We start from the raw sequence: 26752 nt of genomic DNA on the forward strand, positions 1-26752 counted from the left end.
GGTGACTCCAACTATCTATACTTATATATTTCTCTTGGGGCATTTATTCACTAAGGAACTCAGTCATCTAATCATATGTACATTAAAGTTAAGTGTGATGATATTTATTGGTGCCACAACTATTCCCATCATACATCTGTGCCCCAAATATACAGGGACCATTTTTAAAAGTGACTAACACATTGCTAACTGACTTTCCATGAGATGTAAGTGTTAAGCATTGGATGCCTCAAACTACTCAAAAAATTAAATGTAGTATTTGAAATGGCATACACTTTCTGAGAAGTTTCTGTTCATCTTTTGAAACTAAATAATTTGTTTCTCTTCTTTCCATCTTCCTGTTACTTCTGCTTCTAGTAATTTCCTAGTTTTACTCTTTGGTCCTTGGATCGTTTATTCTTCTGGACCTTTCACTGCTCAATTTTTAACCCTTGCTGCCTACTTTTCAAACTGAGCATCTGAACTTCAGAGAAGGATAACTGCCACGTTTCCCTGTGAAATTTAGCCACAGGAGGTATACTGACAGCAGATTTTCAATGGAAACCGCCATTTCCACCCACAACCCAGATGCCACATCTAAATCATGCTGTGTGGGGCTTCCACTCCCTTGGGAGGCTATTTTCATTTTCCTTCAGAGATTCTTCTGCACTCTAATGGAACTCAATGTCATGTATAAAAAGGAACATTATATGTCATAGTATTTAATTTTTTTTTATCATGATATGAGTCAAATTGAAGCTTCACTATTCTAGACTAGAATATGATGGAATTCAGTTAGGTTTTTGTTGTGATTTTTTTTTTTCCTGAACAGAAGTCCTTCCATTCATCAAATATATCAAAAATACCAAAATAAGACCAAGCCATTTAAGTCCGCATCTAGAGACTAGGCTTTTGGAGTTGTGTACTTAAGCCAGTACGTAAGTTTTAACTTTTAGACCAGAGTGTTTCTGGTTCTTCTAACCATGAGGAAAAGAAAGGTGGAAAAAAAAAGATTAAATGAACATAAAGAGATTTGTCCTTTGAATCTGTGCACCTTGAACCAATTTCTTTATGATATGTATTTTAGTGGAAATACTATCCACAAGACCAATTCATATGTATACATACATACATACATGCATGTATATATATGCACACACAGGCAACAAAGCAACTTCTATGTGCTGCACAAGGAAACTTTTTTTGGTAGAGTGACCAAATACATGCCTTGCAGAGCGTAAGTCATGGCAGGGAGCAGTGTTTTCTTAGAGGGGAGAATAATGATCCACAATACCTGAGTTGTACTTGTATGGGGTGGAAAGATATATGCAGTTATATTTGTATCTCTTGAAGGATATGTCCCATTACTACCACAGTGAGCAAAAGTTAAGGAAGGAGAATTGTGTGGTCATGGACCTCAACTTTCTCTGATGCATCTCTGGTTGGAACTAATAGAGACTCTAATCACTGTTGAAAATTACATGGTACTGAAGTAGCTTTGTCCATCTAGAGCAAAGAACATAAAGGCTTGGTTATAAATTCATTCATACAACTTTGTATGCCGGAATAAGCTGGCAGACACAACAACTAGTATAAAAATATTGTCCTAGAAATTAGACTCAGGAAGGTATCATGATAAAGGTATTTTTGAAATCCTCTTTATGTTCAACAGTTTTTTATTATAACCTTTTGGGGCAAAGGCCACTGAGAAAGAAACCACTCTTAAAAATTAATACGGAGGGTAAACTTTCAATTTCTTCATAATATTGTTTGCTAAATGCATATTAATAATAGTTTTCATTTTTACCAGGAGACCAATTCTAGCTGCAGCTCCATAATGCAATAGAGAGCATGTTGTCATTTCTGTTCTGTTTAGAATAATCATGTTTTTTCTGTGTTATGGAGAGGCACAATCTTTTTACCTTTTTTTTCAAAATAGGGAGACTTGCACATCTCAATCGTCTAGCAACCAGAATTTACAGTATTTCACAACTGAATGACTCCTAACTAACCGTGCAAGACAAAGAACAGCATCTTGTAGCTTATGCTGGAGGTGAGAATCCAGTACATAAGCACTGAAGTGGTTGCAGCTTGTATCACATTGTTTTTGTCATTTTTTCTGTAATTTCAGATGTTCACTGGTGATAGTCTTGTATCAGAAGGGTGCTCCATAGTAGTATTCCTTTCCATGGCTTGTATTCTGTAGCTGTTAGCTTTTTTGGATCAAGTAAGATACTTATTGCTGTAGTTACAGGAAGATTGGTGTCTTATGTTTCTTAATTCTTTCTTAGTTAAAGTTAAATTGAGAGCCAGTGTGTCACATATTGTGTCTCTATGTAAAAGTGATGGAAGAGTATTTGTGATAGGAATCAGCAGCTGATAATCTCATTGTGGCCTTGCATTAGAGATGTGATAAAATGACAGTGCACTCTATTACTCAATACTTAAGTACATGCTAGAATGATAGTTTGACCTGCTGTGGTGTTGTTAAACATAATCTATTTAGTGTGTGTATATGAGTATCAATTCTACTAATATGTATCAAGCCTTGTCATTAAATGACAGCATAAACTACATGGATCACCTTTGATTTCCAGCAGCTTATTTCCCTTGATTTTTGAATGCCTGAACTTAGCATGCTGCATTGCTTAAGAGGAATTATACTGCAATAGAAAGTTTTTGTCTCATGTCCAATGATCAGATATTGTGACTGTGCAAAGAAGTTTTTTCTGACAGATGCACTCCTGCAGCATATTCTAACCCTTCCAAATTGGTGAATGATAGATTATTAATATTTCCCAATTTATAATATCATGTTATCACATCCTGGCCTCTACCTGTAAACCGAGTTGTCATTACCACTGAGGCTGAAAACACAGGATACACACAAATCTGGATATCTTGTGAGCTCTAGATATTCTTTTGATTTAGCCCAGTGTAGCCAACATCGTATTTGTTTGTATGTAGAAAAATAGAGGGTTTCTTTCCCAGTGTATTTTGGAGTAAACATAGGCTTCAGGATTTTGAGTCACTGCAGAAGTCAGTGTTCTTTGAGGTAGTGCAGAAATGGTCATTGGCTTTGCATGTTCCCATTTTTGTGTGGCTGTCTTACATCTAAATCAACATCAAAGTGTGCAGAATCAATAGCCACTTAGCAAAACTTGATTATATGCATTTCATCTAATGAATCAATACAAGTCATTAAACCTGTGCTCTTTGCACTCTCCTAGTTTCTTTGATCAGTTCCTGTATTCAAGGGCCTGCCAACAAGACGTAATCAATTGTAGCTTCCGGCTCTTGAACACAGAGTGAAGTTGGGTGTTTGCCTCCCTAAGATTAGTGCAGCTACAGAATTTGGCTGATCTTGCATCATGCGGGTAATCTTGAAAAGATAGCCAAGGTATGGGGAGGAGAATTTTTCATTGTTGTAGGCTAAGGGAAATCAGGATTTAATTGGTATAACCATATAGAAAAGTCCTCCGAAGTCTAGAGAGTCCCAGAGGGACAGGTAGTTGGTCCCAGGATATTGTAATCTGTTATTCTATTCCATTTGCCTGTATCTCACTATTTAAGGGAGGTGTACAGCCAATATCTCCCTCTTCTCCTTGTCTCAGGCAAGTGTGTGTGCCTTATCTTACGGTTTGTGGAGGAGAGGATTTTCTCTTGGCTTTGGCTGGCAGGGGAATTTGAGCTATGCCACAGGCCCTGTAGAAGCCTACGGTAGGGCTCGTGGAGTGGCAGTTTGGCTGCTCTTGGGCTTGCTGAGGCTGAGTGGGGTGGAAGTTTCTGGAAGCCTCTGGAAGGTTTTGGGCTGGTAGACTCAGCTGAAGTACTGAGCCTAGTTTGTGAATGTGCTCCTTCTACCTAAATGCCTTTTGTTTATATTTGTAAATAGGATTTCCATTTAAACATCCAAACAGTGTGGAACATTTTTATCTCACTCCTTGGGAAGGAGTAAAGTATCTTTTCTGTCCTTTTGCCCTGGGCACCTTGTGGCTCAAAACTTGGGCATTCACATTGAGTTATGCAGCGGTTGTGAAAGGAAAGAAGCAGGGTTTTAAAACCTGGGGGATTTAAAATCCCCATTTTTCTTAGGGATGGACAAATAATATTAAAAAACCCCAACACAAATAAAAAAGAAAAAAAAAGAAAAGTGAGAGAGAGAGACTTGATTTTCTCCCATTTTTTATCAGATTCCTAAGCAGTCGAATTCCTGTTATTGTCAGTGGAGAGACAGGCAAAGTGTCTAAGAAAGGTGAAATTAATTGCCTCCCAGGAGGCTCCAGCTTCTCTGCATTGACTTTTAAAGGGAGCTTAACATGACATATAAGGGTAGGTGAGACATGAACCCCATCCATTACATCATAAGTCATGGGGCAATCAGATATTATATTGATTTATTTTTATATATATACTTTAGAATAATCTACAATTGCAGGGCATGTACTTTGCTAACCTGTGCTGCCACAGAAATTTTTAGTCTTATGAACTTTTCCATTTCTGGTTTTACACCTTTCTTTAAATGAGCTCTTCAGGGCTGAGATTGTCCCTGTGTATTTGTAGAACACCTAGAAATACATGCTGTGCCTCGTTCAACCAGTTACATAAACTTATTGTTTAAATGGGTTAACTTTTGCAAAATCAAAACTTAACATTCAGTTGTCATGTCCCAAGGGCAGAGATGTTGGTGATGGGTGAAGTGATTTTACCATCCAGAGGACAGATTAGCTGTACTTTTGCCACTGTTCATCCCAGGGCTCAGTTGTACTGGTTTGAAGTCTCAGTGAATTGGGGTGGAGAGGTGCTTCATGTTGGAGAAATGTAGGATCCAATCAAGTAAAAGATCCTCATTTTCATTTAAATTCTTATGACTATACTGACTATATCAAATCTGATCTACTTTAGTCTACTTAAAAAAAATGTATTTCAGTATTTACATTTATTAAAAAAAACAAAACAACAACAACAACAAAAATCAACTCACCTTAACTTTTGAGCTCAATCATTTGCTTCTGGCACCTCATTCTATTCTTATGTTGTTTGTCACTCCTAACTCCTTTTTGTAATGCTGTTTTTCAGTGACATTATTTTTTCTTTATGGCTTATTGAATTAATTGGTTCTATATACAAGTAGATCTGCATTATATTTGTGGTTAGTCATGTTTTTTAAAAGACTATGAAATGCAAAAGGACTGATTTGGCTTTTAGTATCATAGAATGGGTAAGGTAGGATAGACCTTTAAAATCATCAAGTCCAACCCTCAGCACAACACCACTATGCCAAATAAACCATGTCCCAAGGTGCCATGTCTACATGTTTTTTAAACACCTTCAGGTAAAGAGTCTACACCACCTCTTTGGGCAGCCTGTTCCATTGCTTGACTACTCTTTCAGGAAAGAAAATGTTCCTAATATCCAACCTAACCTCCCCTGGTGCAATTTGAGGCCATTTTCATTCTATCACTTGTTACTAGGGAGAGGAGACCAACCCTCACCTGGGTCTAACCTCCTTTCAGGTTGTTGTAGAGAGCTCTGTGAAGAAAATGTCACATCTTCTACCCTTACCTTTTGAGATACAGCATGTTTCTCTGTGCTTTTATAGTTTCCCTTACTTTTCCATAATGCAGTACACAGATATTTGAAACTCCAGAAGGGAAAAAAAAGGGATTGAATTTCATTCATTCCTATCAATCAGGCTTATATCTGTTCAGGTAAATTAATAGTTTTCACAGGACATACAGATGTACTTCATCTGAAAAGTTAACAAACTTCTATTCAGTAGAAATAAATTAAGTAAAGATGATGTGTTTTGACACTGCACACATAAAAGCACTTCTTATTTATAATAATCTGGTTTATTGAATCAGCAGAAGCTCATGGGAAAGTCTGAAAAGCAGCAGAATTGCAGAGATTCGTTTGTTGTGTTTTAAAAGGTGTTTATTACTTTTAATTACAGTTTAAATAGATAAAATTTGGGCCCGCTTTTACAAAAATATTTATGCACATAAAATGTGGATGGGAACACAGATTTTCCAAAGCACTACCTCTGGATTAGTGCCTAACTCCAGTTGAGAAGACAGAGGTGAGGGCAGTCATTCTGTAAGGGGACTTAGATGCTATGATTTTGGCAGTGCAATGGCTGCAAGAAGCATACCTAACTCAGGGCTCTGGTTCAGTTGCCAGCAGGCTCCTGGAAAGCAGATTCAGGTAAATTGGTCTGGATTGGAATAGCAGACAGGACACTAGCACAGGGAATTTTAATCCATCTGGTTGGAAACATCAAAATCAGTGTGTCCTAGCTCCACCGTGTAGTCTGCAATTAACCATCTTTGTAAAAAAAAGAAAAAAAAAAAAAGAAAACTAAAAAAATCCATTTCTTTCTTGAGCTTTGACTTGTTGCTCTGCCCATTTTCTCTTTTTTAGCTTAGTGATTAGAATACTTAGCAAAGTTCTTTACCTTTCACAGCCTGGAAAAGTTTGGCTAAATACTTCATGTACTCCAGGTGTAACACAGGAATTTTGTGCACTCCTGAGCAGTGTGGCTTAGACAGCAAAAACAATTTCTCTTAAAGAAGTTCATCTCTAGCACTTCTTGTGCCAGTTATCATTGTCCATTGGGTTCACTGCTCATTCCTGTAGTATTTTGGTATGCTTTAAGCAGTCATTTAAATATGAGTGAAAAATTGCCCTCTGGCGAAGGAGATTATTCTTGCATCTGAATTGACAAATGTCTAGGCTGGAGTCATGCTCTTTTTCTGAATTTACTATGATGCTTTTATTTCTATCAGTTGGATGGTCCAGATTCAACAAGACTGTTACCAGTTCTTCTTAGTGGTGTCCAGTGACAGGACAAGGGGCAATGGACACAAACTGGAACACAGAAGTTTCCACATAAACATAAGGAAAAGAAATCTGCACTTTAAGGTGGCAGAGTACTGAAACAGGCTGCCCGGAGAGATTGTGGAGTCTCCTTCTCTGGAGGCACTCTAAACCCATTTGGGTGTGTTCCTGTGTGATTTACTCTAGGTGATCTTGCTCTAGCAGATCCTGCTCTATCAGGAGAGCTGGACTAGATGATCTTCAGAGGTTCTTTCCTTCACCATTCTGCAATTGTTTGATTCTTCCTCCTAATAGTACACTATCTGCTGAGAAGGCTATCCTTCTGGAGTGCAGGGAGTTCAAGACATAGGGTTTGGTAGAATACAAATATTTATTTTGTGGTCAACTGCTGTCAGTTGATAGTAGCAGCCCTTTGGGGCTCAAAGTTGTCATTGTTTTGAGACTGATTTTGTAGGATGTGGTATCATGCAAATTAATTAGGTTTGCACGTTCTTTGAGTATCAGATTTATTAGAGGACTTGCTGCAAAATGCCTCTTTTCTCAATACCCTAAAAATCTTCATCTGGAGTATGGATTTGGAAATTATGTAATCCAAACCAAAAATAGTACTTTATGGTATCCAGTGGGACAAGTGTAAATGCCTTGGGAGCTTTCTGAAGCAAACTCCAAACTCTTCATAATGTGCTCTCCTCAGCTGTATATGATAAGATTCCACCTCAGTACCACTTCAGGTACTCAAGGGCTTCATTAAATGTTTTTGATAACCTCACTTGGTGACTATAAAGTAGGTTTTTAGGTTCTATAAATCTACCAAATGTTTTGGTTTATGATAAATTAAATTCTCATAGAAAAAAGAAAAATAAAGAATGAGAGCATGGTTGCTGGGGACACTTTTTAGTATCACTACAATTTTTCAAAGTTCTAATGAGAAAAAAAAGCAGGAGGAAAAAAAGTATAACAATCTTTCAAGAAAAAAATATTATTCCAATTTAGGGCATAATACTGCCATCATTTTATTTTTCTTGAAATGGACCTTGTAGCACAAGGTCTCTGAAATAATAGATTCAACAGAAAAGAGGCACAAATGAGAAATGAAGGCTGGTAAATGTGGCAGTTAGGAATCACTTGCCTAAACTATGTATTTAGAGTTGAATGAACCTTTATTAGTCAAATAAACATCCTTTCTAATTCTTGATGGGAACTAGAATACTTTAAGAGGGAATTGTCCCCCAGATATAGGAGGTATATCAAACCTTTCAGGAGTGAGCGTGCATATCATGGAGGGGAGAATGTTAATCAGTAGTCTGATTTCACAGAATTACAGCATGATAGGGGTTGGAAGGGACCTCTGAAGATCATCAAGTCCAACCCCTCTGCCAGAGCTTCACCTAGACCAGGTTGTACAGGATGGCATCCAGGAAGGTTTTGAATGATCCAGGGATGATGACTCCAACATCTCACTCTGGGCACTCTGTTTCAGTCCTCGGCGACCCTCAGAGTAAAGAAGTTCGTCCTCATGTTTAGATGGAACTTCCGATGTTCAAGCTTGTGTCTGTTACCTCTTGTCCTTTCACTGGACACCACTGAAAAAAGATTGGCCCCAGACTTCTCCTCTCCAGGCTAAAAAGCCCCAGGTCCCTGAGTCTTTCTTCATAAGACAGATGTTCTAGCCCCCCGATCATCTTTGCAGCCTTTTGCTGTACCCACTCAAGCAGTTCCCTGTCCTTCTTCAACTGGGGACACAATACTCCAGGTATGGCCTCACCAAGTCAGAGTAAAGGGGAAGGAGAACCACCCTCAACCTGCTGGTGACACTCTTGATGAACCCCAGGATGCCATTTAGAAAATCCCATGTATTTCTTTGGTTCTGTACTATATATATGTAATGAGATCTGTTGCATTGTTATAGCTTAGAAATAATCATAGAATCTTAGAATGGTCTGGGTTGGACAAGACCTTAAAGATCATTTAGTTCCAACTCCCTCATCATGGGCAGCAACACTTTCCATTAGACCAGGTTGCTCAAGGCCCTGTCCAACTTGGCCTTGAACATGTCCAGGGAGGGGCATCCAAATCTTCCCTGGAAAACCTGTTCCAGTGTCTCACCACCCTTACTATAAAAATTTTTTTCTAATTCTGCTGAAAATTATATTAAATTAGTAGTGAAAATATTTTTAAATACATGGTTACATTTAAACACTTAAAATTCAAGAATTTCAAGTCTTGGAGAGAAATCTCTATTTCCTGAAGAAAAGTCCTACTGAACATGTCACTGAGTAGCACTGCATGTTTTTTAATGGAGAAAAATTGCGTGAGAGATGAAAAAAATAATGTAAGTCATCTTCTGACTGAGGAGTATAAATTCATATATTATTTCTTCAATTATTAATATCTGTATGTCCTCTTGGAGCTTATCACTATGAAATTCAACAACATTCTTTCCACCAGAATTATTCATGACAGATGCTGAAAACCACAGATGACTGAGACACACAGCAAAGTGTGTTTCTGGAAGCCCAAATATATATTCTGCTGAAAAACCAATGGAGCTGAAGCATGAGGGGGAAATAAGACAAACAGCTGACCAGGGAAATACAGGGAGCAATGAAAGAATGGATAAAGGCACGCGAGAGAGAGAAATCAATGGGGTCATTGCTTTGAGCAGGGATAAACTAGTGTAAAAAATAAGCAAATAAGGGGATGATCACAAAAGCCAAAACTGGAATTGGAGAGAAAATTGCAGAAGCTATAAGGACAAATGATAACAGATTTTACAAATACACAAGGAACAAGAGGTCAGTGAGAGAGACTGTCATCTCCATATGTGGTCAGCCAGGGAAGTTAGTGGCAGAGGCTGCTGGAAGCCAGCACTTCTCTCCCCTTGGCGTGCTCAGCAGAGAGACCATAGGGAACATACCAGGAACAGAGAAAAGTGTCCTGGAGGCAGAATCTGAAATATTAATGAAACAAAGGATGAGAGCAGAACAGGTTAAGAAAGAAGAAGAAGAAAATAGGGCAGCTAAGCAGTCGGCTCCAGGTCTGTTGGCAGGTTTCCGAGGTTTCTAAAAGACACAGATATTTTTTTAACTCTCTCAGATTATGAAGTCCATAGTACCTGAGGTATATATAATCTATATGAATTATATTGTTGAAGAGCATAAGGAATCTGGTGCAAGACAGTATTCTAAAGGTTTTATAAGAGAAACTCTTACAATGGCAGGATTTAAGAAGTGTACATACATATATACACTTTACAAAGTGTAAGTCCAAGTGCAGGCAAAATCAGATTCAGGGTTGTGGAGAAACTGGTATGAACCAATCAGGAAAGAGCTGGAGTTCACAAACTTGACTCATTTCCTTGGAAAAGTGGCGTATTCCTAAGTCCTTAGTGCTGGACCCCAACCCTTCAAATATACAAATATTTGTTTCTGGTTGTTGCTGATGTGTCCTCGTTTTTAATTCTATGAGAAAAGGTGCTGGGAATAGATAAAGAGAAAAACTGAAGTCAGATTCACAACTTTACTTGAATAGCTGAGTTGCAAAGAGTCTTTTAATGAGATTTATAAATGCATCAGAGCTTATCGGGCAACTAACTGGCATTGATTTCCGTTGCCATTCATTTTCCAGAGGGGCCTGAATCCTTACTAATATCTTAGATTCCTAAACAACAGCCCAAAAAAAATAGAGGCATTTGTTACCCTACTGTCTTCCACAGTTCTCAGACTGTTGTAAATTCCAAAGGGGACTCTTTTGGGGCATTACTATGTGAAAATTGTTGTGAGTGTCCTTAACTGAACAAAGATTGGGGCAGGATTGGGTTAATTTTCTCACTTTAATATGACAAAATTTGAGCTTTTGTCATCTCCAGTGTCCAAAAATGTTCACAGTTATGCATCCACTGGTGTCCTTTAGTCTTGATGATTTTACCTCAGAGCTGCCTGAAGTGTCACCTTTATCTCTTAAAATGTTCTAAAAAGGTTATAATAAGAGGAAGCACTGAAATCTGGGGATTGCTGGGGATAAGCCTACTCACATCTTTGTAAAGAAAGATCAGTACTTTGAGAATTTAATGATAATGGCATTGAAGAAACGCTAGTGAGGGTAATATGCATCACAAAAAGAAGGAACAAAAACCAGGAAAGCAAGGCACATCCACTCAGTAGATGTTATCCTGTCTGCTTAAATCCCACTGAATTGGTTCACATGTTTCTAAAATCTATCTGAGCCCCAGGCTGTGACCCACTCCTGTTTTCCAGACTGCAACTTCTGTTATGCACCTAAATGAAATGGGTTCCTCCCTAATTATCCAGCCATTTCCCTGGGCACTACACACACTCCAAACTTCCAGTTATACAGAAAAATTTGTCTGCCTTCTCTCAGAGTTCCACATGGAGAGTTTGAATAAGCAGCCTCTGAATCCTCATAGCACCAGGGGAAGTGCTAGAATAAATCTGGTTTGGTGAGAACTACAACAAACAGTGCTTCCCTTTTACGTCCAGACTCACGGATATTGAACTTCTCTTTCTGTCCTGATTCTGCTGATGTGAGAAAGCCCACCTGGGCATGTTCCTGGGTGATTTACTCTAGGTGATCTTGCTCTAGCAGGGGGTTTGGGCTAGATGATCTTCAGAGGTCCCTTCCAACCCCCACTATTCTGTGACTGTATGATTCTGTGATCCCACCTTTCCTCTTGATTCTAAGCATCTGGGTCCTGAGCAAGAGGAGGACCTGCAAGACAAGAGGCAGGACAGAGCAGGAACCGGCAGCCAGCAGTAGTGGTGACCTAGGGACAAGGATTTCTGTCTGATTTATAGGTTTTACATTGAAGTATCTTTGGACAGATATATGGTCCAAAGAGAAAACACCAGACACTTAGGCTTCCTCTTTTCCTCAGTTTAAGGCTCTTAATATTAGTTGTGGTTTTGGCATTTGCTCACGTCTTGTGTATCGGACTGACTTTCTTGCAGCCGGTTGCATGGGATCTCACCTTCTAGAAGAGGGTGCCCTTCCCCAGGATATGCCACACAACCTGCTGAGTGGAGGTGGTTCTGGGGATGTGGGTCTGTTGCCCCCCTAGCTTGTACCATTAGATCTCCATTTTGGTGTCAGTGTCAGGACACTGTATGCTGTTAGGACTACTACCCCATACCCACTCCCAAGTGAGGAGGATTGAAATCTGCCTAGATTACTCAGTGTTAATGAAAGGAGGTGTTTCTTTTAGGTATTCTGGATTAGACTCTAAAGACACCTAATAGACCCTACAAAAAGCGAAAGATGCCTGTGTTATGCAGACGAGGTCTTCTGTTGCATGTTTCCCATGATGAACACTATCTTTTGTGACTGTGTGTGGTCCTTTGATTTGTGTGTGCCAGGCAGACTGAGTCAGCATTCCTGTGAATAACTGCATAAAAATTTAAGACACACAATGGCTAAGTTAGGCCCTTAAATAAAAGTTTTAAGCATTTAAATCATAGAATCACAGAATGTTATGGGCTGGAAGGGACCTCAAAAGATCCTCTAGTCCAACCCTCCCATCAGAACAAGATCACCTAGAGTAGGTTGCATAATTTTTGTTGCCTAGGTAACAAGGAAAGAAAAAAGATTTATGTTGAGGATGGTGAAACATTGGAACAAGTTGACCACAGAGGTGGTAGGTGTCCCATCCCTGGAAAAATTTAAGGTCAGGTTGGATTCAGCTCAGAGCAACCTGCTCTGGTTGAAGATGTCACTGCCCATGACAGAGGAGTTGGACTGGATGATCTTTAAAGGTCACTTCCAACCCAAACCATTCTATGATTTTGTGATTCTATGATTCTATTCTAAGTAGCGAGTTATGTAATTGGGACAAATTGGTGCTGGGATGTAATTAAATCAGACCAAGATCAAGACCATAAACCATGCAAACACTACAAAGACTGCATCTGTAATGCTAAATGTGGTGAAGCCCTCTGTTTTTTAGTGGTCCATCAGTAAAGCATTATTAGAATAGAAGAAAATGATAAGTAACCTTGTTTTTTGGTAATCAGGATAAAAGAAATACAAATATGACAGGAAAGAGGAGGTTAGAAGTAGATATACAGAAAAGTCTAGAAAGAAGAGTTCCAGTGTCCCAAAACCATTTAATCAGAGGATAAAGACTAAAAAACCTGTGTAGCTTGAGTAGTATTTATAATCGCACTATAGAAACGCTTAAAGAGGAAGTTATTTAAACAAAAAAAGTCATTTGTGTTTGCAATAACTCTGTGTAGGATATTGTAGGGGTTACACAAGGGTGACCATATTCAACAAATACAGATTATGTGACTTTTGAGAAACAGGTAGCTGCTCTGGTAGAATGGCAGAAATATGAAATGCTATTTAGGCTAAATTGCTTTAAAATGATGGATGAGGAAGTGGTAGTCAGATTTGCATAGTCTGACTTCCTTCACTGACAAAGGATTTTGTTTATTGCTTGATTTTTTTTTTATTTTTTTTTTTGGTAATGTGAGAAGACTTCCAGTACTGGCCGTGAAGATTGTTGCTTTTGGTTTTGTTGAGCAGCTTGCTTTCCTATGTATCCAGCCTTCTAGCATGTAACAGTGGAGAATTTAAGAGCAATTCATAATTTATAGTAATAACAACAGACAACAGTGTTATGAGTATGGTCATATTTTAATTATTTAAAAAGCCTTGAAACATATCTTAATTGTACACATCAAAAACTTACTGAATAATATAAAATTATGAAGCATTGATTTATTCCTGATGTTGTACTGATAGCTAATAGGTGGGATGAAATTGCTGGGCTCTTAACTGTGTTCATCTGCCTTAGAGAAGAATGTAACATGTGAAAGAGAGGAGAGAATGAGAAGGGAAAATGTACATTTGTATCAGTTCCAGAGCTGTTATCCTGGCATGCATCTGTGACATTTTCTGGTGAATAATAGTCCTTTGCAATTTCACAGGGTTTGTAAGTGTCCTCCCCCTTTGACATTATTGCCTAAGCAGCATTTTTAGTTTGAAAACACACGCTTTGTGAACGGCAAGTAGTCATGGTGTAGGATTAGAACATGTGACTATATGGCATGAATGACATGATTTGACCTACCGAAATCTGCTGGATAGTTTAATCATTTGGTTTTGTTTTGTTTTTTTCACCACAGTGTTTATGGATGTCCTTTGGCGAAAAAAAGAAAAACACAAGATAAGCAACCTCAAGAACCAGCTCCCAAAAGAAAACCCTTTGTGGTTAAAGCAGACAACTCTTCAGTAGATGAGTGCTATGAAACTGATGGAACAGAGGAGATGGATGAAAAGGAAGAGGAAGAAGAGGAAGAGGATGAAGAAGAGGAGGAATATTCTGATGATAATGAGGAGCAAGGTGATGAGGAGGAGGATGATGAAGAGGTAGATAGAGAAGAAGAAGAGGAGATCGAAGAAGAAGAGGAGGAGGATGAAGAGGAAGGTGAAGATGTAGAGGATGAAGAGGAGGAGGAAGAAGAGGAGGAGGAAGAAGAGGAGGAGGAGGAAGAACGTGGTAATAATCAGAGTATTAGTAAAAAGTAAACAATGTGTGTTTTATGGGTTAATCTTCTAGTGTGGTGTGAGGATTTAGCTGTGCGGTTCTCATTAAAGCTAATGGAAGTCATGCAGTTAAATCTCTCTGCTCCACACTGAAAATATACCCCACTGTGTTCTCTTCACATTTATTTTAATAAGTCTGTCTGACAAGTATTTTTTAATACACCAGCACTCACATTTCAAACAAGGAGGGTGGAGGTGTGTTTGTGCTAAAAAACACTTGCAGAAGATATAATCCTAGTAGTGGATTGATGCATGCAGCTATCAGGAGAATATTCCCAAAGGTACAAGCAAAGCAGCAGCTATAGCTGGGTGCCTGTACTGATCGTTTGCAAGTGTGTTTGCTGGATCTGCTTATATAAAGTCTGTGATTACCTACCTAAAAGCTGTCACAAGTTTTCACTTTTTTTTTTTTTTTTTTTTTTTTTTTTTTTTTTAAGCAAAACCAGACCTCTTCCCTTTGAAAACTTTGCCCCATACTTCCCACTGCTCCAAGAAGCTATTCAGGATGAACTGCTATACTTCGGTTCTTTGAGACATGAATTCATGTGTACTTTAGCTAGTTCTATTAAAAATATATAGAGAGGCTGACATAGATAAAGTTCTTCTAAAATTCATGTATTTTTTGTTATCATGCCATGACATAAATGCTGTTTAGACATACAGGCAACTAGCAGCACCCAAGTTTATGTAGCAGCCATGTGAATAACCTAGTCACCTTTCCTTTTTGGGGGATCTTAGACTCTATATAACCAGTATTTTCAAGATACGTAGTCAGTGTCCGTTTACTCAAGAGTCCATATGCTGATGACATCATAATGCACTGGGGTGAAATGAAAAAATCATGCAAAAATTAATGAGCTGTCTAAAAAGTATTTTGTTCCCATTTCCAGGGAACACGTTTTTGGTTGGGTAGATTCACCTTTCTAACCAATAAAAATATAAGAAAAGCTTCCAGCACTCCTCAGTTGGATTCCTCTTAGGACCCAGGTGTGAAAGTTGTATGACTTTTGTTTCAGCATTCTGTAGGGTCAGCTCTTAAATCTTAAGGAAAGACTTTGGAAGTACTCTCCATTTTGACAAGATGATGGCCAGCTGGGTCAATATAGGCATTTTCTCAGGTATCTAAATCTGTAGCATTTCTTCAATTGCTTAAATTTGCCAATAACCCTAAAATTTGCATGTGTTTGATATGACAGAGAATCCATTTCCTTTTGCAGAGAATTCTCCTATTTCAGAATCTGGAAGAGAAGCCTATCAGGTCAGGCTGATATGCAACTGCTGTTGCTGTCCTGATGGACAAGAGCAGGATATCTAGCAGTTTCTTTAAGAGATTATGATGCTGAGTTTGTTGGTGCTTAGGTTATGGTGCCATTGCTGCTGTGATTTCAGCTGATGTGAAAAGCTTTGAATCTACACCATCAAAAAATGACGAAAGGGGAAAAAAACTAAGCAAAACTCAAGAGCTCAAGAAAATTGGTTTTGGCAAGACAGCAGGCTTTGATACTCAGTTTATTTTCCCTATTATAATGAAACACAGTGGTTTACTTACTTATTCCAATGCAGTTCCACAAGCAGTTAGTGGTCATAATCAATCTACAGAGGCTGACATTGGTTTTTTGACTGCTTTCCTTCCATATATAGTAGGCTGTGGTTAAGAACTGCAAAAAATTCACAAAGGTGCTCTGCATATTATATAGAATTGAAACTTACATAGATTAATTTTTTTCTTATGATCCCATTCTATTCCACTAATAATACCTCTATAGCAAATATTAATCATTAAGGAAAAAATAAACAAGCAACAAAAACCAACACATAAAATGAGAGCAATGATCATAGGATTCTACAAGAAAAATATTTAATGGTCTGTGGAGGATCAACATAGTAATTCCTATGCACCAATCCCAGGTAGAGCACAGCTGATTTACAAGAAAGTTCTCAGTAATTAATGAGGAAGGTAGTATGGTATGGCAGAAGGTGATAACAGTTTGTCCTTGGTAAAGCTAGAAGGTAATCAATAAATCAGGTATTTCTTTTTTCAAGATAGTTTATGGTGGAATTTGGGCTGTTGATTTTCCAGGAAAACAAAGTGCAGTCTAGGTTAGGGGTTCTAAAATGACATGGTCTGAATATGGCATTTGCCTTTACCTATTGACAGTATGGAAAGATTAGGTCTGTCAGCTCTGAATTTAGCTGTCTCAGTCACTTGCTGTTCAATGCAATGGAGACATTGTAGTAAAGTATCGTCCACCTTGTAAGTGACATTATCAGGAAGTCTGAATGTGTCTTAGTGTTCCTGTCCTATGGAAACAAAATGCAGAATTATCTGCTGGACACCAGGATTCCTGCACAGTCCTCACAAAAGCTTCTGCTACTTTTGCTATAGATTGTAGCAGTTCAGAAAATGTTTGAAAGGAGCTATAGTCTAGGTGGACAAAAGAGTTAATACCATGAGGATCAATGATAGAAGAATTCCATCAGAAAGTGTAGGATTACAGAGGCAGCAATTAGTAGGGGAAGAAGGGGAGAGAGGAGCCAGGTAAGAAGATATTGTACCTTTTCGACCAAATTCAGTTCTCCATTAGCAAAGGGCAAATCCTGGGAAACCCAAGTACCTCACTAGCACCTCATTGCCCATACTTTTTCTCAAAAGAGAGTGAGTTTTGAATGGGATTCTCAGAGGATATAGATAATGTTCAGTTATGTAGTTATTACAGGTATACTGTTCTTACTGCAAGTACTTCGACATTCACTGAAACCATCTTAGCCTTAGTTGCTGATAAACTAAAGGACTTGGAAAATACAGATGTCTCGTAAATAAACACTCTTATGAATCCCAAAATATCCATTTAAAAAAAATTTAAAATTAAAAAAAAAAGAAAATGAACCAAAAAAAACCTGACCCGAACCTAAAATAACGTTTAAGATTCCCCAGCAATGTCCATCATAGCCTCTTTAAATATCAATCCAATGTACTGAATCTCTTTGAAGAACAGATAGCTATCCATCTGTCTATGAACACTAAGCCCTTATGTTCAGTACCATCACTAAGGAAAGATGAATCTTTCCAACTTCCCTTATTTCCCAGAAAGAAAGAACAGTTAAATGACCCATCTGATGATACCCTAACCTCTAAATAACAATACAAATGGGAAGGAGTAAAAGAAAGGTTACATTTGGAGTGCCTCTTTTCTATGGGTGGCAACTGCCAAGAACCTTTGGATTGGGATCTGAAGGGTACATTTGATTTGCAAGGCAAACTGAGGTCCTTTCTTCTGAAAAGAGCTCACTTCAGGTTTCTGGGTCCAAAAGACTGTTTCACAGTTTTTCTGTTAGAGAAAGAAGTCTCCATGGGATGAGCTCCTGGAACAGCTGTTCCAAGGCACTATTTAGCCCATATCATGTGAGGACATTCAAGATGGCTTGTACTCCAGATATTTAATAATCTGTTAGGGATAGGAGGAGTCAGGCTGATTCTAGACCTAAGGAAATTTGATGCATTGGCCAAATCCATTTCACAGATGATGCTACAAAAAATAATGCAGTTTTCCAAGAGGTGAATGATTATGATGTATAAATCTTTTAGACGCTCCCAGTATTTTTCATTACACTGAAGATAGCTAGCATATACAGTGTACCAGGATGTAAAATGCACTTAGTTTTTCAGGTGGAACACTGCAAAACCAGCTGTAAAACGTAGAGAGTAGTGTATATTCAAAGAAGACAATACAGTTTTTAAAAATAAATAAAAGCTAGCTCATGGACATAGAGGTAGATGTTCTACCTGATTTCTCATTTGTTTGAGTTGTAGGATTGTTTTTAAAAATCTTGTAATACATTTGGGTTTTTTCCTTCACTTGTATGAACTTGATGGAGAGACACAGGCCCTTATAATTTGAACTCCATCTATCAGCTATAAGCTTGTTAGTGCCTTTCACTATTTCCCTGATCCCTTCATGAGATTGCTTCTGAAGCTCTTATGTCCTCTAAGCAAGAGGAGATGTAAACACCAATCTAAAGATGAAAGAAGCCCATGTACAGAGGAAACCCTGGTGGCATACAGTATTCCAGCTGTGAAAACACTCTACACCTTGAGAAAATAAAGACAACATACCTGTGCTAGCAGGGTCACCTGTCCAGCCTACTGACCACTAATCATATTCATTTATTTAAACAACTAGTGGGTGAGTTACCATCTATTTGGGGAACACAGTAGGTGTTCAGTATTAATCAGAGCAGAGAGCTAAACTCACAGGGAAAACACCTAGAAGAAAAAAATTACAGCTTTAAATTGAGCCTAGAATGCATAATTGCACTGCTTAGGACAATGTACGTGGGAAAACATGCATTTTCTATGGCCAGAGAAGGCTAAAGTAATATGTGACAGCCAGTCACAAGTGGTGTTCCTCAGGGCTCAGTGTTGGAACCACTTCCGTTTAACATCTTTATTGACCTTGATGAAGACATAGAGGGTGTCATCAGTAACTTCACAGATGACACCAGGTTAGGTGGCAGTGTTGATCTTCATGAGGGCAGGGAGGCTCTAAAGAGGGACTTGGATGAATTGGATCAATGGGCCAATGTTAATGGAATGAGCTTCAGCAAGGCCAAATGCTGTTCCTGCACTTGGGTCACAACAACCCCAAGCAAGGCTACAGGCTTGGGGAAGTGTGGCTGGAAAGCTGTCTGGCAGAAAGGGACATGGGGGTTCTAATCAACAAGCAACTGAATATGAGCAAGCGGTGTGCCCAGGTGGCCAAGAAAGTAAATGGCATCCTGGCTTGCATTAGAAATGGTGTGTCCAGTAGGAGTAATGAGGTGATTGTCCCCTTGTACTCAGCTCTGGTGAGGCCACATCTTGAGTGTTGTGTTCTGTTTTGGGCATCTCAATACAAGAGACATGTGGAGGAGCTGGAGCAAGTGCAGAGGAGGGCAATAAAGCTGGTGAAGGGCCTGGAGAGTAAGTCTTATGAGGAGTGACTAAAGGAGCTGGGGCTGTTTAGTCTGAAAAAGAGGAGTCTGAGAGGAGATCTCATTGCTGCCTACAACCACCTGAAACGATGTTGTGGAGAGGTTGGTGCTGGTCTCTTCTCACAGGTAATTAGTGATAGAATAAGAGGGAATGGTCTCAAGCTGTGACTGGGTAGGTCTAGACTGAACATTAGGAAAGCATTTCTCTCAGAAAAAGTGGTCTGGCATTAGAATGTGCTGCCCAGGGAGGTGGTTGAGTCACCAACCCTGGATGTGCTTAAACGTCATTTGGATGTGGTGCTTGGGGATATGGTTTAGGGGTGAACATTGTAGAGTAGGGTTATGGGTTAGATTTGGTGATCCTGAGGGTCTTTTCCAACCTGAATGTTTCTGTGATTCTGTGACCATTTCACAAAGTGAAACAGATTTTAACCCTTCACTGATTAAATACTGCTGGAAGGCATTTATTCTAGCCATTGCATTTGTTTCCTCTGGATAAGAACATAAAAGGGCCTTTTTGGTCTAGTTGTGAAGTGTTTCAAGTCTTGGACAAGCATAAGAAAATTTATTGATCATTTCTTTCTTCATTGAAGATGCAGACATAGATTACAACAGGTTTCTGCTGTTTATCTTTTTTATATAATTTCACATTGTATTTCATACTGGAAGAGGTAGTTCAGAGCTGGAAACCTCAAGCTTGTGGAGTAGGGTGGGAAAACAGCTAGTTGGGAAACACCCTCTGGATACCCCTAATTCTTGGGGGAAAGGTTCAGGTTTATTTATTACAGTTGGTATGTTTTTGTGGTTGGTGACTTCCTTAAACCTGTCTGCATGATAGTTTAATAAACTTTGGCTTGCTGCTGTGTTTCACTGTTTGCTACTCATAGACAGAGTAATTTAAGAGCATTATTTAAACAATATTTTTGATTAATCTGAAGTGAGGTTGGGCCTGATAATGAGCTTCTTTACATCAGAATAACTTTATATCAATAATTACATTTAGATGAGGTTGCATGTGTCGTACCTAAATTTTCCGCCCTGTAGACTTCCCTAAATATGAAATTTTAACTCAGATGCTCAGTAAGCCTTCCAGGCTGTGTCCAGAAACTTATGTGTAACTTTAAGCAGTTAGTAGCCCACTTCACTTTAATTTACATGTTAGGAATGTGCTTCAGTATCCTTCTGATGTAGAGGTTTGCATTTTTAGCTCCATTCCTAAAGACAAAAGGCCTTAAATGATAATGTGAAATACCTGATCCTGCAAGAGCAATGGACTCAATTATAGCTTTATGCAGTGTAAAGAAATTATTCACCTTTGATGAGACAGGTTATAGATCTCTGTCATATATAACTTCTGTTGATATAAGCAGAAATTCTGTAGAGGGCATCAGGATGCTCCAGGAGTTCAGGGTCTGTAGTGATGGCCTTAGTAAGAGCATCATGGAACACATTCAGCACCACATCTGATTTTAATGCTGCTTCATTCTGCATCTATTTGGCGTGGCATGGGTTTGCTTGCTTATGGTTTTAGTTCTCTTACCCTTTCCTTCAATGTCAGCTGAACATGTGATGTTGGGACTGTAGTGTCAAATTGTTTCAGGACTTATGTATGACTGAACATTTCTCTAGTCTTAGCAGAGCAGTAGGTCTGGAAAGGGACCATGTATCTCAGCAGTGCTTATAGAGCAGACTGCAGTCTTCCAGAAGAGGCTGTGTCAAGGCTGCCCTTTCTGTATTTCCATTGCATCCTTCTGTCTGCAGGGAAATGCTGAGTGAAGTCTTGATTTTGCCTCTTTTACTTGTTGTCTGGCAGGATCACATAGTAAAGCTAATTCTTTCTGGAGTAAGATGGGTTAGAGAAGAAATTCAGAGCAAAAATGCTGTAGCCTTAGAACTCTATTTCAAGTTGTCACTCATACTCTCTATAATCAGTTCATTACTAATGATGGCTTTGACACAACTGTGCCAAGAAGCTTGTTGCTTACATGTTATAGTGCTTTAAAGAACAAAGACTGAACTCAATTATATAGCACCTCTTTGCATCCGTATTTGCAAACATAATGACCCCATGTTGTTGTAGAAAGCCTCACCTCTGGAATACAGCACTTTTGGAAGCATACTAACAGGTTGTACAACACTGACTTGTTCACGTTCCCTCCTTGAATTCCTTTTGCTTTCCCAATGCTGCTTCAAAGACTGCATGGTTCACACCATGCTGCAGCTTACACAGTCATCACAGACTGCATGAATCTTTCTTGATGCCACAAATGGAATGATTTTAAAAAATAAGTTTTACTTGATCAATGATAGCTGTTCCTATTCTTCCTCTTGTAAAAAGTATGCTAATGATTATATTAGAATTTGTTTATTATCTAACGAGAGCAGTCTGTGGATGTCCTCTGAAAATACAGCCTTTCTTGGGAGCCAGGGATCCTCCTGTATTTGATGGAGGTAGAGGAATGTTTCAGACTAGAACGAAACAGGAATGATGTCCCTATCTGTAACTCAAATACCTGAGTTGAGTGTGAGAGGTGATTGAGGAGTTCAATGCCACATTTCCTTTTTTCCTAACATGGACATTTGGAGGCTAGACTGGAGGCTGCTTTGCATTCTGCTGCAGCTCTATTATATCCTAGAACTGCAGGAAACCATTCTTCTGGAAAGGCAGGACATGCTGGCTTCCTATCTTTGCCTCAAGAACATTATTACCATCTTAGGAGTTGAGTGATTAATATTAGGTTACAAAATAAGTCCTGGGAGCAGGGATCAGATACTGTATTTCTCTCTTTTAGGCAAGTCCCCTCGTATAATGTACAATAAAGACAGGCATTTTTTTTGCATGACCCAAAGAGCATGTACAAAGAGGCATGGATCTTACCCCATTCTTGTGTTTCTGCTTCCTAGTGGATCTTGTGTCCAGTCTAGCTTTTATTGTTTCAATTAGCAGGCTTTTTCTGGGAGATGTGGTATTGAATCCATTCAAACTGGGAGAACTTGTAGTTCTTCCAACTCTTTGGCAAGTGACCTACTAAGTGTATTTTAGCTGGGAGATGGGTGGGTGAGTGTGAGCAAGAGCAACGAAGGAGGAAACAGGCAGTTTTCCCCTTGGCTAGTTTAATGAAGTCAAAGCAACACTTTATGGCAAGCCTTTTTCTTTTAGGTGTGTATTAGAGCATATCTATTACATTAGCTATCTCTGGGAACTTATGTATGAAAACAGATGGTGTCTAAAATCATTCAAGAATTAGGTGGCAGATAGGTGGAAAGCTTCTGGAGCTGCTTCAGTATACAGAGAAACAGAGCCTTGAAAATTTGATCAGTGTTAGAGTTTAGATGCCTCCCAGGTTTAAGCTACAAATGAACATCAGTATAGTTGTATCACCAAGAGAAATAGAAATATAACTGTTCCTTTCTGCACAACATGCCATATGAGAAGTTCAATCTGAAAGTGATTTAGAAACAATTGTTGTTATTCATAAGATTATTCTTTTTAAGTGGGTCACATTGTAATACCCATGTAAGGAGAAGCATGAGTTTAAGAACAAATTTGATTCAGCTACTAGAGGGTGGAAATGGGAAGAATATGTTACAGGTGTAAAAGGAAGTACAGAATTTATGCAGGAAAAAATACAGAAAGACAGGAAGAAATTATTTGGAGGTCAGCATGGGATTACTGCAGAAAGCAAGTGAAATATGATGTCAGGATTCCTTCCTGGACAGCAGAAAATACCAAAGATGGGAAAGCTGCAGTCTAGAATCTGCATTATGCAGAATGTCTAAAATAATACTGCAAAGACTTCAAGAAAGAAGGGTATTTTAACAGTTCTTTTACAGTATTATATTTCCCCCTCTCTAAAATGTGAGCATTTTCCTGCAGTTCATGATGTAATGTAACTTCCTGTGTCTTTATAACATATTGATGGAATTTTATATTGTTGTCATTAGTAAAATTTGAACTAGACAGATGCAGAGCACTTTCAAAAACCCAACCAAGTAAGTGCAGACTCTCTGAAACTTTTTATAATATGGAAAACTAGGATTATTAAGCTTGACTTAAACTGTGGAGAAGGTACAACCAGTATGAGCCAAAATCAGTACCTCTCTAGAAACACATATCTAGAAGTAATAGCAATGTATTCGTAAAAGAAATAATAACTGTCCTTTGGCAAATAGGAGTTTTGCTTTAAATCTGCAAATTGTGTGTCAATGGTAAGATAGGCAGTATAAAAATAATTTACACAGTTTGTCTGAGTTTTAGGAAGGCATTTGGTGCAGTTGCATTTAATAAATTTGTTTTGAAGTCATAAAACATAACACAGCACTAGATACAAAGGGACGGAGGGGAAGAGTTCACATTGGATAGGTAAATTCCATTGGTTCTGAAATAGCTTAGATACTTAGGTGTGCAGAAATTGAAGTTAATTAGACTAGAGCCTAAAAATAATTATATGAAGTGCAATTGAAAGTGAACTAAATGTTAGGGTGATTTCAGTATGAATCACCTGATGAATATTTGAAGAAAAAAAAACCCAAGCAAACAAAAAAACAAACAAAAAACCAAACCAAACCAAACCAAATTTCATGCAGAAGTAGATGTATTTGCTCTATCTTGTTTATGTTAGCTTAGCTGGTGGACTCCAGCAAAACAAGTTCTGAGCTGAACCCTCCTGAAAGCACACTCAGACTCAGGTTTTAGTTTTGTATAGTCTCAGGTTATCTCTGTATCTATGTATGTGCACACATTTTTCAGAACTAGCTGTTATGGTTATTTGATTCATCCACATTGTTGTCTCTGAGAGGCCAGCTGGAAAAAGTTTTTGGCAGAGAAGTTGTGCACTCAGACTGTGCTGCCCTAATCAATTTAGGCACTGTGAGACTGGCTAGAAATGCACTGAGATCATAGCTGACAAGTATGTTTTTAGTTAGGAATATATAGAAATGGATGCAAATATCAAGGTCGTTAGATACAGCAAAAGTTTTCCCTTTCTAAGATACAAGCTTTCATCATCAGGGTGGATTATTCCAGTGCCAATCTGAAGGGCAGTGGGAAAATTCATCAACAGAAAAAAGGAGATGACCATTTCTAAAGTGGTTGCACTGTGTGTTCTTTAGGTGGATGAGTAGTTGGAACAGTCTCACTGGAGATATCTTTGCAGATACAGCAGTGAGAGAAAAAGGCATTTTAGGTCTGTTACCCCAGCATATGTCTCCTGTATTTGACAGGTCTCTGTACTCTAATGTTTGTCTTAGACATTTGCTATCTTATGGGTCATCTGTACACATAATATCGATGGCATTATATATTATACATACAGAAGATACTAAAGACTCTTTGTAGCTAGTTAAGAGCTGCCTACACCATTGAGTCACAATTTTATGGGTTTTTGTGGTCCCCTGTACATGTATTCTTGACTGACTGGAGCATCATGGTTAAAGGCTCCTATTTCCCCTACTCGTTCCTTCTGAAGCTACAGTTAACGATGTGCTCTCCATTGATCCCACTTACAGATAATCCTGATATTTTCTCTGTCTCTTCAGTACCAGTAATCAAAGACGACATCTATGTGAGTGAGTAAAACAGACCCTAGTCCACTCATTTAATGCTGAGTTCAACAGTTGTGTGACTTGAGTCTGTGCAGCTAAGCTTCTACTTTCCAAAATAGGATCACCACATTCGAAATCCTCTTTGGGAATGCTCCCTCTGCACAGTGTCTCTACATTGCTGAAAGGATGCAAAATTACTTAAAGTCATGCCAGGACTTCACTAAGAGCATAGCAGTATGAATTAATCAGATGGCACTGCTTAGTCTGGTGTTATGTCCCTAGTTAATTTATATTAGAATGACTATTAACCAAAGAGGCAAAGAATCATTTGTATTTACTTTCTCTTTATTCTGTGTAGTATTACTCAGCCTTACCTGTCACAAAAAGATGGGGAGTAAGGGAAATGTAGATGAAGAAGATGGATGGGAGAGTTATGAAGCTCTGGAACATGCTGCCCAGGGAAGTGGTGAAGTCATCATCCCTGGAGGTATTTAAAAGATGCTTGGTTGTGGTATTCATGGACGTGGTTTAGTAGTAGTGGCTTAACAGTAGTGGTAGTGGTGGAATTGTGAGCTCTAGGAGAGTGGCTGGACTTGACGATCTCAAAAGTCTCTTCCAACCTCAACAGTTCTGTGGTTCTATGCAAAGGATATGGAAAAGATGAGTAAACTCCCTAAGAAAAAGCTTTACATTTCAGATGAAGTAAAGTCTGGAACTTGTGCAGAGTACAGGCTTCCTTTGATAACCAAACAGAACTGAAAATCACTAACTAAATTTAAAGTGGAAATCAAACACATCCAGTAAGATATAACTCTCTCCATGTAACTCATACAGTCACACGCATCTGTGACATCCAAGCCATCTACACTTTGTTTCTGTCTACAATGTAAAAATAGCTCCTTTTTGGAAGATCCTTCACACCCTCCTCCCTGCAATTCCTCCTGTGTCCTACTAAAGATATTGTTGAACTTCATCAAGGAGCAATTTGAAAGTTTTGAGTAAAAGTAATTGCAGTAGGATTCATTCCATGAATGTAATTAATAGCTGGTCAAGAGAAATAACCACTTTTAGGGAGTAATTCAGTCAATCTACTTTAAATACCTGTCTTAGGATGAAATAAATCACATTCCAGGACGCATGTGTTGTCCATTGCCTATAAATAGAGTCTAGATGTCTATCTCATATGGAGGCATGTTGAATATGGACATCTGTATTGAGTCAGAAATCTGAAATGAAACAAAACCAGTGAAAGGAGATTGCATATCCCTATAATAAGTGCTTCCAACCTTTCTTTCTCTGAGTTTTATATGGGAGAAAGAAAACCTTAGTTTATGAATCTAAAATGCATTCTCCAAGCTGCATCCTTTGGAAAGCGATGATCGGGGAGGGGGAGTATAAGTAGAGGGGTCACTGCCTCCTCTGCAGACTTTGGAGTAGCCCCATGAGAAGTTCCATATCAAGAGCTGAGTGGGTGTTCTCCTGTGGATGCAGCTGGTCCTCTGCTCCCCTGCTGTCTCAGTATCTGGAGAATAGCTTGCTGCCCTGCTGAGCAGTAGAAACCTGAGAGAAAGAAAGCAATTGCCACGCTCCACTGAGTCATTAGAAGGCTATGAGACTGAATATCTCCCCTCCCTCATATAGACTTCCTGGAGAGGAAAGGTAGGATGACATGAATACCAGTCATCAGCTAAAGTTGTCTCATTATATGTACAGACAGAAGTCAGGTTAATAGAGTTAAGGGCTGCCTGAACCTGATTCTCAAAGAAACAAGGACCAGATGGGAATGACTGACTAAATTGTGCTGCCCTTGCAAACCCAGCATACTCAGTTCTGAACACAGATATCCTCAGCAAGT

The 26752-nt window shown here is 38.8% G+C and overlaps 1 protein-coding gene across 4 annotated transcripts in view; it reads left to right on the forward strand.

Moving 5' to 3' along the window:
* Nucleotides 1–26752, forward strand: part of MYT1L (myelin transcription factor 1 like) — a 131692-nt gene that overhangs the window by 19457 nt on the left and 85483 nt on the right. For all 4 annotated transcript variants that reach the window (XM_054383856.1, XM_054383857.1, XM_054383854.1 and 1 more), the window contains exon 4: nt 13962–14332. In XM_054383856.1, the coding sequence (XP_054239831.1) occupies nt 13962–14332 (371 nt within the window). The remainder of the gene's footprint in view (nt 1–13961; nt 14333–26752) is intronic.

This window comes from Indicator indicator, chromosome 9 (genome assembly GCF_027791375.1).
Source record: "Indicator indicator isolate 239-I01 chromosome 9, UM_Iind_1.1, whole genome shotgun sequence".
Lineage (NCBI taxonomy): Eukaryota > Metazoa > Chordata > Aves > Piciformes > Indicatoridae > Indicator > Indicator indicator.